The 12,337-nt window shown below is 46.3% G+C and overlaps 1 protein-coding gene across 1 annotated transcript in view; it reads left to right on the plus strand.

Moving 5' to 3' along the window:
• ABCA13 (ATP binding cassette subfamily A member 13) overlaps positions 1–12,337 on the plus strand; it is a 2,470,580-nt gene that overhangs the window by 88,116 nt on the left and 2,370,127 nt on the right. The window contains exon 3 of the mRNA XM_078686273.1: positions 1,550–1,722. Coding sequence (XP_078542399.1) covers positions 1,550–1,722 — 173 coding nt within the window. The remainder of the gene's footprint in view (positions 1–1,549; positions 1,723–12,337) is intronic.

Raw genomic sequence — 12,337 nt, forward strand, 5'->3', positions numbered from 1 at the left:
CCCTTTCCCAAGCTGCGGCGGATAGAAAAGCTTGATGGAACTGAACACTTCACTGCATCCTGAGATAAGTTAATTCCCCAAATGTGAATTATCAAGTTGAGTTTTTTTTCATTGATTAAAAAGGGGAGTGATGTAGTGTCTTGGTGTGTACACGTTCTAGTGTTCCTGTGTAATGTAACACACTATACACCCACCCACCACAGACGTCATGGTGTCACATGACGCTGCCAATAAAAGAGGCTGAGCGCACGTGCTCAGGAGCTTTCCTACCACTCATTCCTGGTGTCCGTGTCCCTTATTGCTCTGCCTAACATGCGGGCCCAGGGCCCATTACTTTCATCATTACATAACCAAAGAAGCAATGAATTAATACATTCCTCCTTGAGGCTCAAAGTTTGTGGCAGCATTTCAGAGAGAGGCCCCTTTTGTTGCCAGTGCCTGCTTGATAATTCCAAATTCCAGACGAATTTGTGCAGCGTGGCCATGCTTTAGTAATGATGCTGTCTGCACGGTCGAATCTCTTCCCGCAAGGCCTCAGTGCCGCAAGTAAGCGTGGGAAACACTTTGGTTGAGAGGGATTTCACCATGGGATCGAGTGAGGGACCTCCTAATGATTTATATAATGTAGTAAATGCAGCCATTAGTGCACAGGCTTTGGCTTCAACAGACCGCTTATGTGGAAAGAAAGACCCTCTAATGCAAATGAGGGAACGACCTCTCATGATAGCGCTGGCACAACATGTGCCTCAAAGCTTTCTGTATTTACACTAGGGGAAGCCCAAGCATCTGCTGCCCTTCTGTAATACCATTGTGCCCCAGGGGTGCTCAAAGTGGGCGCATACACCAGTTGTACCCCCGGGGCACAATTTATAGTACGGGCCCAAGTATTCCCCACTGCCCTGGCTTTTCCACAGTTTGTACAATGGGATATGATCAAACGCAGATTTAAAACCTACGAAACACAGTTATAATGATATATGAGTCTCCGACACTTTGTCAATAATGAGGGAGAGTGCCAGGAAGTTAGCAGATGCTCTGGTACTATGGCAAAAACTGGTTTGAATTATGAGAATTATTATTGTTGGCGTATATGTAAATGGTTTGGAATAATGCACCTAGTATAGGAGCAGGCATTTCATTATTAAAGGTCCTAACAAGCCCAAACAGTAATTAATTTCCCCCTGTCGTTTTCTGTCCTTTGCTTTTTGATACAGTTTATATATTAGTATTTGTGGTTCACTAATGAACTTTGAAATCATGATGCCTCCCTTTGTTTGTTACACCTTGGTACCTTACCTTAGCTTTACTTACCCAAGTCTTTGACTATATGTGGAATGCAGCTTATTTTACACTCCAGCTAATTGAAGCAATTCATGTTACTATTTTGCATTTTTACTTTTTGTTTATTTTTAGGAGAGGGTGGCACTAACACATGTACGATATTCTCCTCGAGGCCATTACAATATTTTGATTTCTTAAAGATGTCAGTTTGATTTCTGCTTGTTAGCTTCATGTGAGATACATCTATGGCATCTTGTTTTTCTTTTAGATGGATTTGAATAAAACTGAAGAGATGATTTCGGAACTTGAGGGCCTCCACCATCAGCCCTATATTTGGGACTTACTTCTCTCTCTGCCTTTGTTGGCCGGAAATATCCAAAAAGACGGATTTTTAAACACGGGGTTCCAAGGGTTGAGCCAGTTGCTTCAGACAATACAAAAGTAAGCTATTCATACCAGATCCATGTATGCATCAACCATTGAAATGCTTTTCACAAAAATTGAGAGTTTCACGTGAACCAGTTGCCTCGTGCCATTGCTGTTTCTATTCAAGAGGAAATTGGTTCAACTACTTTTAAAATATTTGTCTGAATTCATGATTTGTTTGGCACTTACCTGCATTTGAACTTTTGAAATTAAATGCTGTATTGTTAAGTTATATTTAGATACGCAGTCTACTCAGCCATCTCAGTGTCTGGCTTTACCATGTGGAAAGTCACATTTTACACTTTACTCATCAAACACGTCGCCACATAAATTGTTCTTTACAACAGCAAAAGTTTCAATGGCATAATGCAAAATGATACCCCTGCTGCAATGTTTTTAGGTCTGGACTTTGAAACGACATTAGCCGCAGTGCCAGACTATTTTCATTAAACACACACAGTATACATTTTATAGGGACACTTGACAGTGAGCTTCATCCATTGGTCTGTTAAATTGTTAATCACATTTTGCTTCCACCCACTGCAGCATGCATACAGCATGCAGGTCACAATGGGTCAGTCCACTTTTCCATTGGCTTACATCACTTTGCATTACTGCACAAAGTTTGCCACATTCATCACATCCGCTTAAAAATTGTTCCTTTCTCTTCAGTGACAAACGTGGTTCAAAGTGTGCTGTTTTCAAATTTCTATTTTAACTTTGAATATCAGCTATTTATTTTCCCTTCAATTCGAGTATCCAGTTAGATGATGATTAATTGTCCTTCTCTTTTATTAAAGTTGCTGTTATAAAGTCTGTAAGTGGCATTATAACATTGTAGCTGCCTGAGACTGGAATCCTTGATTACGTGGTGATTTCTTTCTTGTGTCCTTCACAAATAATACAAATAAAATTAACGGCGCAACTTAAAGACTTGCTATTTAGAACAGGCATTAGCAATGCAATAGGTCTCGCATTAATAAAGTTTGAGATATTGGCATTGCTAATAATAATGCAACACCAATAGCTCAAACTTTAATAATTCGAGACCTATTGCATTCCAAATGCTTAATGTATCTGGAGTTTAGGAAACTCCCATCAGAATTCACAACGTTTTCTTACGAAAAAGTAAACATATGCATAATTGTGTGTTCACCAAATGAACCTAGTTCTGTAAATGCTACTGAATTAGTTACTCTTCCATGTTATGCTTATAAATCCTGCATGGCTAAGTTTGATCTCATACCTAAAACATTAGCGCCTACTTCTTACCGTCATTCTTTCACCGACTTAGAGAATGATTATCAATGTCGTTCTTTGCTGCCTATTGTCACAGATTGACGTACAAACTGGCCAGTGCTGCTTTGGAACGCATAATGGAAATGCTTTTTGTGTTCCACAAAAGTGTCAGCCATCTTATATGGTGATCTTAATGTCTGCTGGTATACAACAGATATGAAGAGGATGTGCTGCAAGGACTACGGCGGCCTATTTTGCAGCTGGGGAACCGGGTTTGAGTCTCGGCAGGAGGCTCAAAATCCCGGGATTCTTGCCAAATCACTTAATTTCCCCGTGCCTGTGAATGAGGCCCTTTGTTATGCAAGTGTTGCTCTTGTAAAGTACTCCGAAATTTCGCGCTATTTTGATTTGCAGGAGGGGTGTAGTAAACTAAGACAACAGAGTGAGGGGAAACAGCGGGGGTGAGAAGGGTGATAAGGAACACAAACATCAGTAGTGGAAAGATAGAACACACGCACTCCACGCGAGTGCGGGGATGTAAATTAAAACAAGTACCTCAGAAGTGTGCTGGCAGTGGTAGGACACTGGCCACAGGTCACTGCTGACCGCCAGCAGGAATACTTGGTCCAAGCTCCAGGTAACAGCCAAGGAGAATGGTAATGCTAGCTGATGACGTGTGAGGCTACTACTAACCAGTGAGAATTAAGAAAAGTAGAGTGACAAACAAAGCCTACAAATGGAACGGCGTCCTTTAGCTGATGCCATCACCAGTTACTAACCAACCTGAAGGAAGAGTGACCATACCTAAAAATAACATCATCACACATGGCATCCTATGGTAAAGCTGCTATGTCCACAGGTGATGACATCATCAGAAGAGATCAAAGAGAAGGAAGACGTAACAGTGGTGAAATCGGAGTGACCAATAGGAAGAGAGCCATGCTAACGGTGTCCACCACGACCAGCACTGGACAGTACTGTAAGAAGGGGCAGCATGTTCCGGGCTCACCTTCAGTGTGCAGGCGTGCTCCGGTGCGGGGACGGCCGTGCTGTGCAGGACCAGGTCGTAGGAGCTAGTATTGATGTCTCAGGTCTGCTCTAGCACGGAGACCCCGCGACTAGTGCACACCGACTCGCGGTATTCCTCGGACCAGCGCAGCGGCTGAGGGCCGCAGACGGTTTGCTGCAGCTTCACAGGTGGCTCTGGGAGTGTGGGGATGAGATGAAACCCTGCGCTCTGCGCCGGCTGTTCCTCAAGCAGCATTAGCTCGGGTTCCTCTGTGGCTGACATTTTCCCTCCCTTCCAGCGTCATGGCATCACAGCGAGAGAAGAAGTCTCAAACAAAAATGACAACAAGCAGCATGCGCTGCCCACCCTTGCGCACCCCGGCACCTTGAGCATGCGCCGCTGCCATGTTTAGGTCAGGCACCAGTGCGCAAGACAAAGAAAAAGTCCCAACAGTGCGGACTAAAACTGTAGTTGGTGGCCGCTGCTTCCGGACTACACGGCAGTCAGTTGGACATCAACAGCGAATGAAAATAAAGGAACGAAATGCAAGAAGGACACTAAGCCAATGGCAAGCAGCAGGAGAAACTACCAGCTGCTTGCCAACATATAGAGATTACTTAAGGTCTTGACGAGACAGCGCATGCAGCGCATGCGCTGCTAAACATGAGACCTAAAAAAATCAATAGTAAATTAGACATCAGCAATTTTTTTTTTAGTAAATGTTTTATTACAAGAATATGGCAGCCTCACTTAGAAGGGAGCATGTTTTACTTGTTTGCTATTATTCTTCTGGCATATAGTCGCATTATATTTTTAGGGCCGAGCCTGTGAGTGCATGGGCTAGCGCATGCATCTAGCTTGCGGGACTCTATTGTTTACAAAAAAGGGCTTGGAGCACGCCCGTTGCTTACCATTTTTTGGCATCAGTACCCTTCTATGCAGCCTTCTAATTGACCATCACACTTCAAACATCACATCTGTTCCTTACTGTGGAGCAGTGACCAAGCACAGATTGATTCAACTCGATCTGTGTCCGTCCGCTGCTCCCGACATGAGTGAGGGGCTAGTTCTTCCCCCTACCGCTACCCCAGCCTACTTCTCCCTCCATAGCTCTTAGAACTTCAAATAATAGTGGAGTCATACAGACGCTATCAATTATACGTTCATTAATCTCTCCCTCTACATAGCGCCCACCACGATACATCTTCCACAGGAGAATGACGCAAACTTACACCATTTGCTGACAGTGTGCAAAATGACACCTTAACTGGTACCGCATTAAAAATCCATAATTTTTGTTTTGTTATTATATAGTGGTAAGACTCGAAAGCTTTGGAGCGTTGAACACAGCACCACTTCTATTACACAACGACACATTGACTCTCGGATTTTAGGCACAGGGAGATTAAATAAGGTGCCTAGAATCACAGGCATGTTGAAGTGATGCAGAGACTCGAACCTAGTTCCCCAGTTCCAGTGTCAGCAGCCCTGGCTATTAAGCCAAATCCTCTCCTCTGTTGGTATGAATGCGTTTGAAGTGACGATGTGCAATTAGAGGCATCTGCGTCTGATTGCGAACACAATGAAGTCTGTGTTGGCAAGGCCGGTTTGACAGTGAACTCACCCTAGGAGCTTGAAGAATCCAGTCTGAATGCAGCCTGGCTGTAGTCACATAAAAAACAAGTTTTAAGCTACCAAAATTTCTATTTTTTAAATGATCACACTTTTTTTATTTACTTATCCAAATGGTATTTGCCATCATGGATCAGAAAACAATGCGCTCACATACCAGCAAAACCTTTTGCTTTTTACCAATGCTGAGTACCATCAGCTAAAAGCATAGCAAAGCCAGCATGTCTCAAAGGTGAGAGAGAACTGGTAGCTTTGCCAATGATTGTTTAAAGTAACCATTGCACAAGCTTGCCAAGGCCAGACCTATTGACTTTGACATTGCTTGTTTTGAGAGGTCAACACACTGAGACATGTTTCTAGAGAACGAATGACTAACAATGCTCTCAATTAGCACAAATACAATAATGATCTCTGACTACTTTGAATAACAACCTGCTTTTCAGCGATATATTTGGTAGGTAATGTGTTATATAGGACGTTCTCTGTACAAAAGGTGTTGGTGATGGACGGAGCATCTGAACCAATCAAACACTCACACCCAGTCAAAAGATCTGTGTGTAATCCATCACCGTTTTTTAGCCCACTCTGCCACCCCAGTTCAGACATGGCTATATGCAAATCAGTCTGACCCTGTGCCTCATGGGAACAGTCCAGCCCGAACTGCCAAGCCATGTCTTCCCTGGACCGGGAACAAGCTTCCGAGGACCGGTTTCTGACATTTCAGCCTTCTTCAGCCCGGCTTGCTTGAATCCAGTGGCAAAGTGAGCAAGGGACTCAAGTCTGAGCATACCCTGCCACACTTATGGTGGGCAAAGCGGTACAAAAGGGGTTGGTGATGGACGGAGCATCTGAACCAATCAAACACTCACACCCAGTCAAAAGATCTGTGTGTAATCCATCACCGTTCTTTAGCCCACTCTGCCACCCCAGTTCAGACATGGCTATATGCAAATCAGTCTGACCCTGTGCCTCATGGAAACAGTCCAGCCCGAACTGCCAAGCCATGTCTTCCCTGGACCGGAAACAAGCTTCCGAGGACCGGTTTCTGGCATTACAGCCTTCTTCAGCCCAGCTTGCTTGAATCCAGTGGCAAAGTCACCACTCAACTTGACTCAATACAACCTTGTGACTGGTCAGACCACCATATTATCACATTCCTCATCAAGGAAAAAGTAAAACTCATCCCGGTGCAATACGCCAGGCCCAAAGTCTGGAAAAGAGACATGAGGAAACTCAATCCAAACTCTCTACCCCCCAACAGCTGCAATATCCTACTCCCCCCCACCGACGCTACTGACGTTCAGGACCTAACTGACCACTATCTCAACTCCATGGCCTCAATAATCAATGAGGCTGCTCCAATGCAACTGAAAAGAGTATCCACTAAGATATACAACCCCTGGTACAACGGGAGTCTCAATGAAGAGAGACGGGCTATGCGAACAGCAGAGCGCACCTGGAGAGCAGTTCCCTCGACATTGCATCTCAAAACTCTGAGGAAAAAGAGAAATGCATACTTCAGGAAAATAAAACGCTCAAAGTCAGAGTTCTTCAGAATGCAGCTAGACCAAGCGAAAAACCGTCCAAGTAAATTGTTCGAGCTAATCCGATCTCAATCTAAGGAACAACCCCCAGCTGTCGACATCATGAGCACTACTCCTTCCTGTGAAGATTTCTCAGCTTTCTTTAACAAAAAAACTGACAATATAAGGAGCGACCTCCTCATTGACGCAAGCCTCTACTCAATACCCAACTGCTCAACACCAAATAAACTAAAAAACAATGCGACATGGGCCTCTTTTGACACCTACTCTGAAGAAGAAATTGACAGAATACTCAGCACCCTAAAACCATCCAATCACCTTACTGACCCTCTTCCTGCTAACGCCGTAAAATACTTCATCCCTTTGCTACTCCCACTCTGGACTAAAATTATCAATAGCTCACTACAACAAGGAACCATCCCGGACTCCCTCAAAGTTGGACAAGTTTCACCTTTATTGAAGAAACCAACTGCCGACCCCACGGACCTAAACAACTACCGTCCGATTACCAACATTCCCACTCTCGCCAAACTTTTAGAAAAATGCGTCCAACTACAAATGACAAAGCACATAGAACAGTTTGATCTCCTCAACCCACACCAATCAGGCTTCCGAGCAGGGCACAGTACTGAAACCGCGATGACTCACATAATTGACGACGCCATCCAAATCTTAGATCAAAATGATACCTGCCTCCTCATCCTTCTTGATCTCTCTTCAGCATTCGACACAGTGAAACATGAGAACTTACTCGAACTCCTTAAGACAAGAATGGGCTTCTCTGGGTCTGTGCTTCTTTGGTTCACTTCCTTTCTACACAACAGGTCTCAAAAATTCAAGAGCAAAAACCTGATGTCTTCCCCAGTACCGGTATCGTTAGGTGTCCCGCAAGGTTCCTGCCTATCCCCTACTTTGTTTAACCTTGTTATGGAACCTCTCACCACTCTGTTACAAGCATCCAATGTACACTTTCACATGTACGCTGATGACACGCAAATATATCTCAAGGTACAATCCCCCAAAGACATCCTGAGTCTGAATTCAACGATCAGAAGCACCCAATCTTGGCTGGCTGACAACCACCTCAAACTCAATGCTATGAAGACTGAGTTCCTCCTAATCTCACCTCCCACGAAAACATCTTCCGCACAAACATGGCTTAAGCACCTAACAGCACTCAATGTCCAACCGACCATCGTGGACTCAGCAAAATCCCTGGGCATAACACTCGACACCAACCTCAACATGCAGCAGCATATCAGCAAGGCTACGAAGGGGATACCTTGAGGAAACTGAAACCCTTCCTCCCAGCAAAAGACTTCCAAACAGCAGTACAAGCTCTAGTCATCCCTCGCATAGACTACGGCAGCCTGGCCCTCTGTGGCCTCCCCCTAACGACAACTGCACCCCTCAGAGCGTCACTAAATGCGGCTGCAAGACTCATCACTGGATCAAAAAAGCACTCGCATATCTCCCCTGACTTCAAATCCTTGAACTGGCTGCCTCTTGAAGCCAGAATACAGCTGAAAATTGCCTGCATGACGCACAAGGCTATACACCTGAAATCACCCAGCTACCTCACTCATAAGTTGACAATGTCCGGTGGGTCCAGAGCTACCAGGAGCACAAACAATCTTCTGTTGAAACCGCGAAGATTCCGGAAGGAAAAAACTTACAAACGCTCCTTCTCTGGAATGGCGCCCAGTTTCTGGAACGCACTTCCTCCTGAAACGAGGCTCATCTCTTCCTCCCTTCTTTTTAAGAAAGAAGTCAAAAGTATCCTTATGGCTAAATACACTTGAACAACTCGTGTGATTTACATTGCGAACAGTATAATCTGTATTCTGTTATGATATAGCCTATATATTCCTATGTACGTGTGTCTGGACTTATATTAGTCTAAAGTGCTTAGATCCTTGCTCCCTCATATCAGTTTTTTATCGATTTCGGTATTATTCACAACGTTTTGATGGCCTACGCTCCAACTAGGCCGTGCTACCTCATACCTGTACTTTACGTAATTTTTCTTTTTTTTTGCTATGTACATGAACTTGATGATCTACCTCCCTACTATGCCCCCTTGTTCCCTTACCCTTCCACCTGCCTGTGTAAAGCGCTCTGTTATCTGCAAAGATCTTGTTCGCGCTATATAAAACTCTCAAAATAAATAAAATAAAAATAAAAATAAAAGTGAGCGAGGGACTCACGTCTGAGCATACCCTGCCACACTTATGGCGGCCAAAGCGGTACAAAAGGGGTTGGTGATGGACGGAGCATCTGAACCAATCAAACACTCACACCCAGTCAAAAGATCTGTGTGTAATCCATCACCGATCTTTAGCCCACTCTGCCACCCCAGTTCAGACATGGCTATATGCAAATCAGTCTGACCCTGTGCCTCATGGGAACAGTCCAGCCCGAACTGCCAAGCCATGTCTTCCCTGGACCGGAAACAAGCTTCCGAGGACCGGTTTCTGGCAATACAGCCTTCTTCAGCCCGGCTTGCTTGAATCCAGCGGCAAAGTGAGCAAGGGACTCACGTCTGAGCATACCCTGCCACACTTATGGCGGCCAAAGCGGTACAAGAGGGGTTGGTGATGGACGGATCATCTGAACCAATCAAACACTCACACCCAGTTAAAAGATCTGTGTGTAATCCATCACCGTTCTTTAGCCCACTCTGCCACCCTAGTCCAGACATGGCTATATGCAAATCAGTCTGACCCTGTGCCTCATGGGAACAGTCCAGCCCAAACTGCCAAGCCATGTCTTCCCTGGACCGGAAACAAGCTTCCGAGGACCGGTTTCTGGCATTACAGCCTTCTTCAGCCCGGCTTGCTTGAATCCAGTGGCAAAGTGAGCAAGGGACTCACGTCTGAGCATACCCTGCACACACTTATGGCGGCCAAAGCGGTACAAAAGGGGTTGGTGATGGACGGAGCATCTGAACCAATCAAACACTCACACCCAGTCAAAAGATCTGTGTGTAACCAATCACCGTTCTTTAGCCCACTCTGCCACCCCAGTTCAGACATGGCTATATGCAAATCAGTCTGACCCTGTGCCTCATGGGAACAGTCCAGCCCGAACTGCAAAGCCATGTCTTCCCTGGACCGGAAACAAGCTTCCGAGGACCGGTTTCTGGCATTACAGCCTTCTTCAGCCCGGCTTGCTTGAATCCAGTGGCAAAGTGAGCAAGGGACTCACGTCTGAGCATACCCTGCCACACTTATGGCGGCCAAAGCGGTACAAAAGGGGTTGGTGATGGACGGAGCATCTGAACCAATCAAACACTCACACCCAGTCAAAAGATCTGTGTGTAATCCATCACCGTTCTTTAGCCCACTCTCCCACCCCAGTTCAGACATGGCTATATGCAAATCAGTCAGACCCTGTGCCTCATGGGAACAGTCCAGCCCGAACTGCCAAGCCATGTCTTCCCTGGACCGGAAACAAGCTTCCGAGGACCGGTTTCTGTCATTACAGCCTTCTTCAGCCCGGCTTGCTTGTATCCAGTGGCAAAGTGAGCGAGGGACTCACGTCTGAGCATACGCTGCCACACTTATGGCGGCCAAGGCGGTACAAAAGGGGTTGGTGATGGATGGAGCATCTGAACCAATCAAACACTCACACCCAGTCAAAAGAGCTGTGTGTAATCCATCACCGTTCTTTAGCCCACTCTGCCACCCCAGTTCAGACATGGCTATATGCAAATCAGTCTGACCCTGTGCCTCATGGAAACAGTCCAGCCCGAACTGCCAAGCCATGTCTTCCCTGGACCGGAAACAAGCTTCCGAGGACCGGTTTCTGGCATTACAGTCTTCTTCAGCCCGGCTTGCTTGAATCCAGTGGCAAAGTGAGCAAGGGACTCACGTCTGAGCATACCCTGCCACACTTATGGCGGCCAAAGTGGTACAAAAGGGGTTGGTGATGGACGGAGCATCTGAACCAATCAAACACTCACACTCAGTCAAAAGATCTGTGTGTAATCCATCACCGTTCTTTAGCACACTCTGCCACCCCAGTTCAGACATGGCTATATGCAAATCAGTCTGACCCTGTGCCTCATGGGAACAGTCCAGCCCGAACTGCCAAGCCATGTCTTCCCTGGACCGGAAACAAGCTTCCGAGGACCGGTTTCTGGCATTACAGCCTTCTTCAGCCCGGCTTGCTTGAATCCAGTGGCAAAGTGAGCAAGGGACTCACGTCTGAGCATACCCTGCCACACTTATGGCGGACAAAGCGGTACAAAAGGGGTTGGTGATGGACGGAGCATCTGAACCAATCAAACACTCACACCCAGTCAAAAGATCTGTGTGTAATCCATCACCATTCTTTAGCCCACTCTGCCACCCCAGTTCAAACATGGCTATAATAAGCAAATCAGTCTGACCCTGTGCCTCATTGGAACAGTCCAGCCCGAACTGCCAAGCCATGTCGTCCCTGGACCGGAAACAAGCTTCCGAGGACCGGTTTCTGGCATTACAGCCTTCTTCAGCCCGGCTTGCTCGAATCCAGTGGCAAAGTGAGCAAGGGACTCACGTCTGAGCATACCCTGCCACACTTATGGCGGCCAAAGCGGCACAAAAGGGGTTGGTGAAGGACGGAGCATCTGAACCAATCAAACACTCACACCCAGTCAAAAGATCTGTGTGTAATCCATCACCGTTCTTTAGCCCACTCTGCCACCCCAGTTCAGACATGGCTATATGCAAATCAGTCTGACCCTGTGCCTCATGGGAACAGTCCAGCCCGAACTGCCAAGCCATGTCTTCCCTGGACCGGAAACAAGCTTCCGAGGACCGGTTTCTGGCATTACAGCCTTCTTCAGCCCGGCTTGCTTGAATCCAGTGGCAAAGTGAGCAAGGGACTCACGTCTGAGCATACCCTGCCACCCTTATGGCGGCCAAAGCGGTACAAAAGGCGTTGGTGACGGTCCCAGGATGCTTGTTTCCGGTCCATGGATGACATGGCTTGGCAGTTCGGGCTGGACTGTTCCCATGAGGCACAGGGTCAGACTGATTTGCATATAGCCATGTCTGAAATGGGGTGGGTGAGTGGGCTAAAGAATGGTGATGGATTAAACCCAGATCAGTTGACTGGGGGTGAGTGTTTGATTTGCTCAAACGCTCCGTTCATCATCCCCTTTTGTATCGCTTTGTTCGCCCTAAGTGTGGCAGTGTATGCTCAGACGTGAGTCCCTTGC

This window comes from Lissotriton helveticus, chromosome 4_1 (genome assembly GCF_964261635.1).
Source record: "Lissotriton helveticus chromosome 4_1, aLisHel1.1, whole genome shotgun sequence".
NCBI lineage: Eukaryota > Metazoa > Chordata > Amphibia > Caudata > Salamandridae > Lissotriton > Lissotriton helveticus.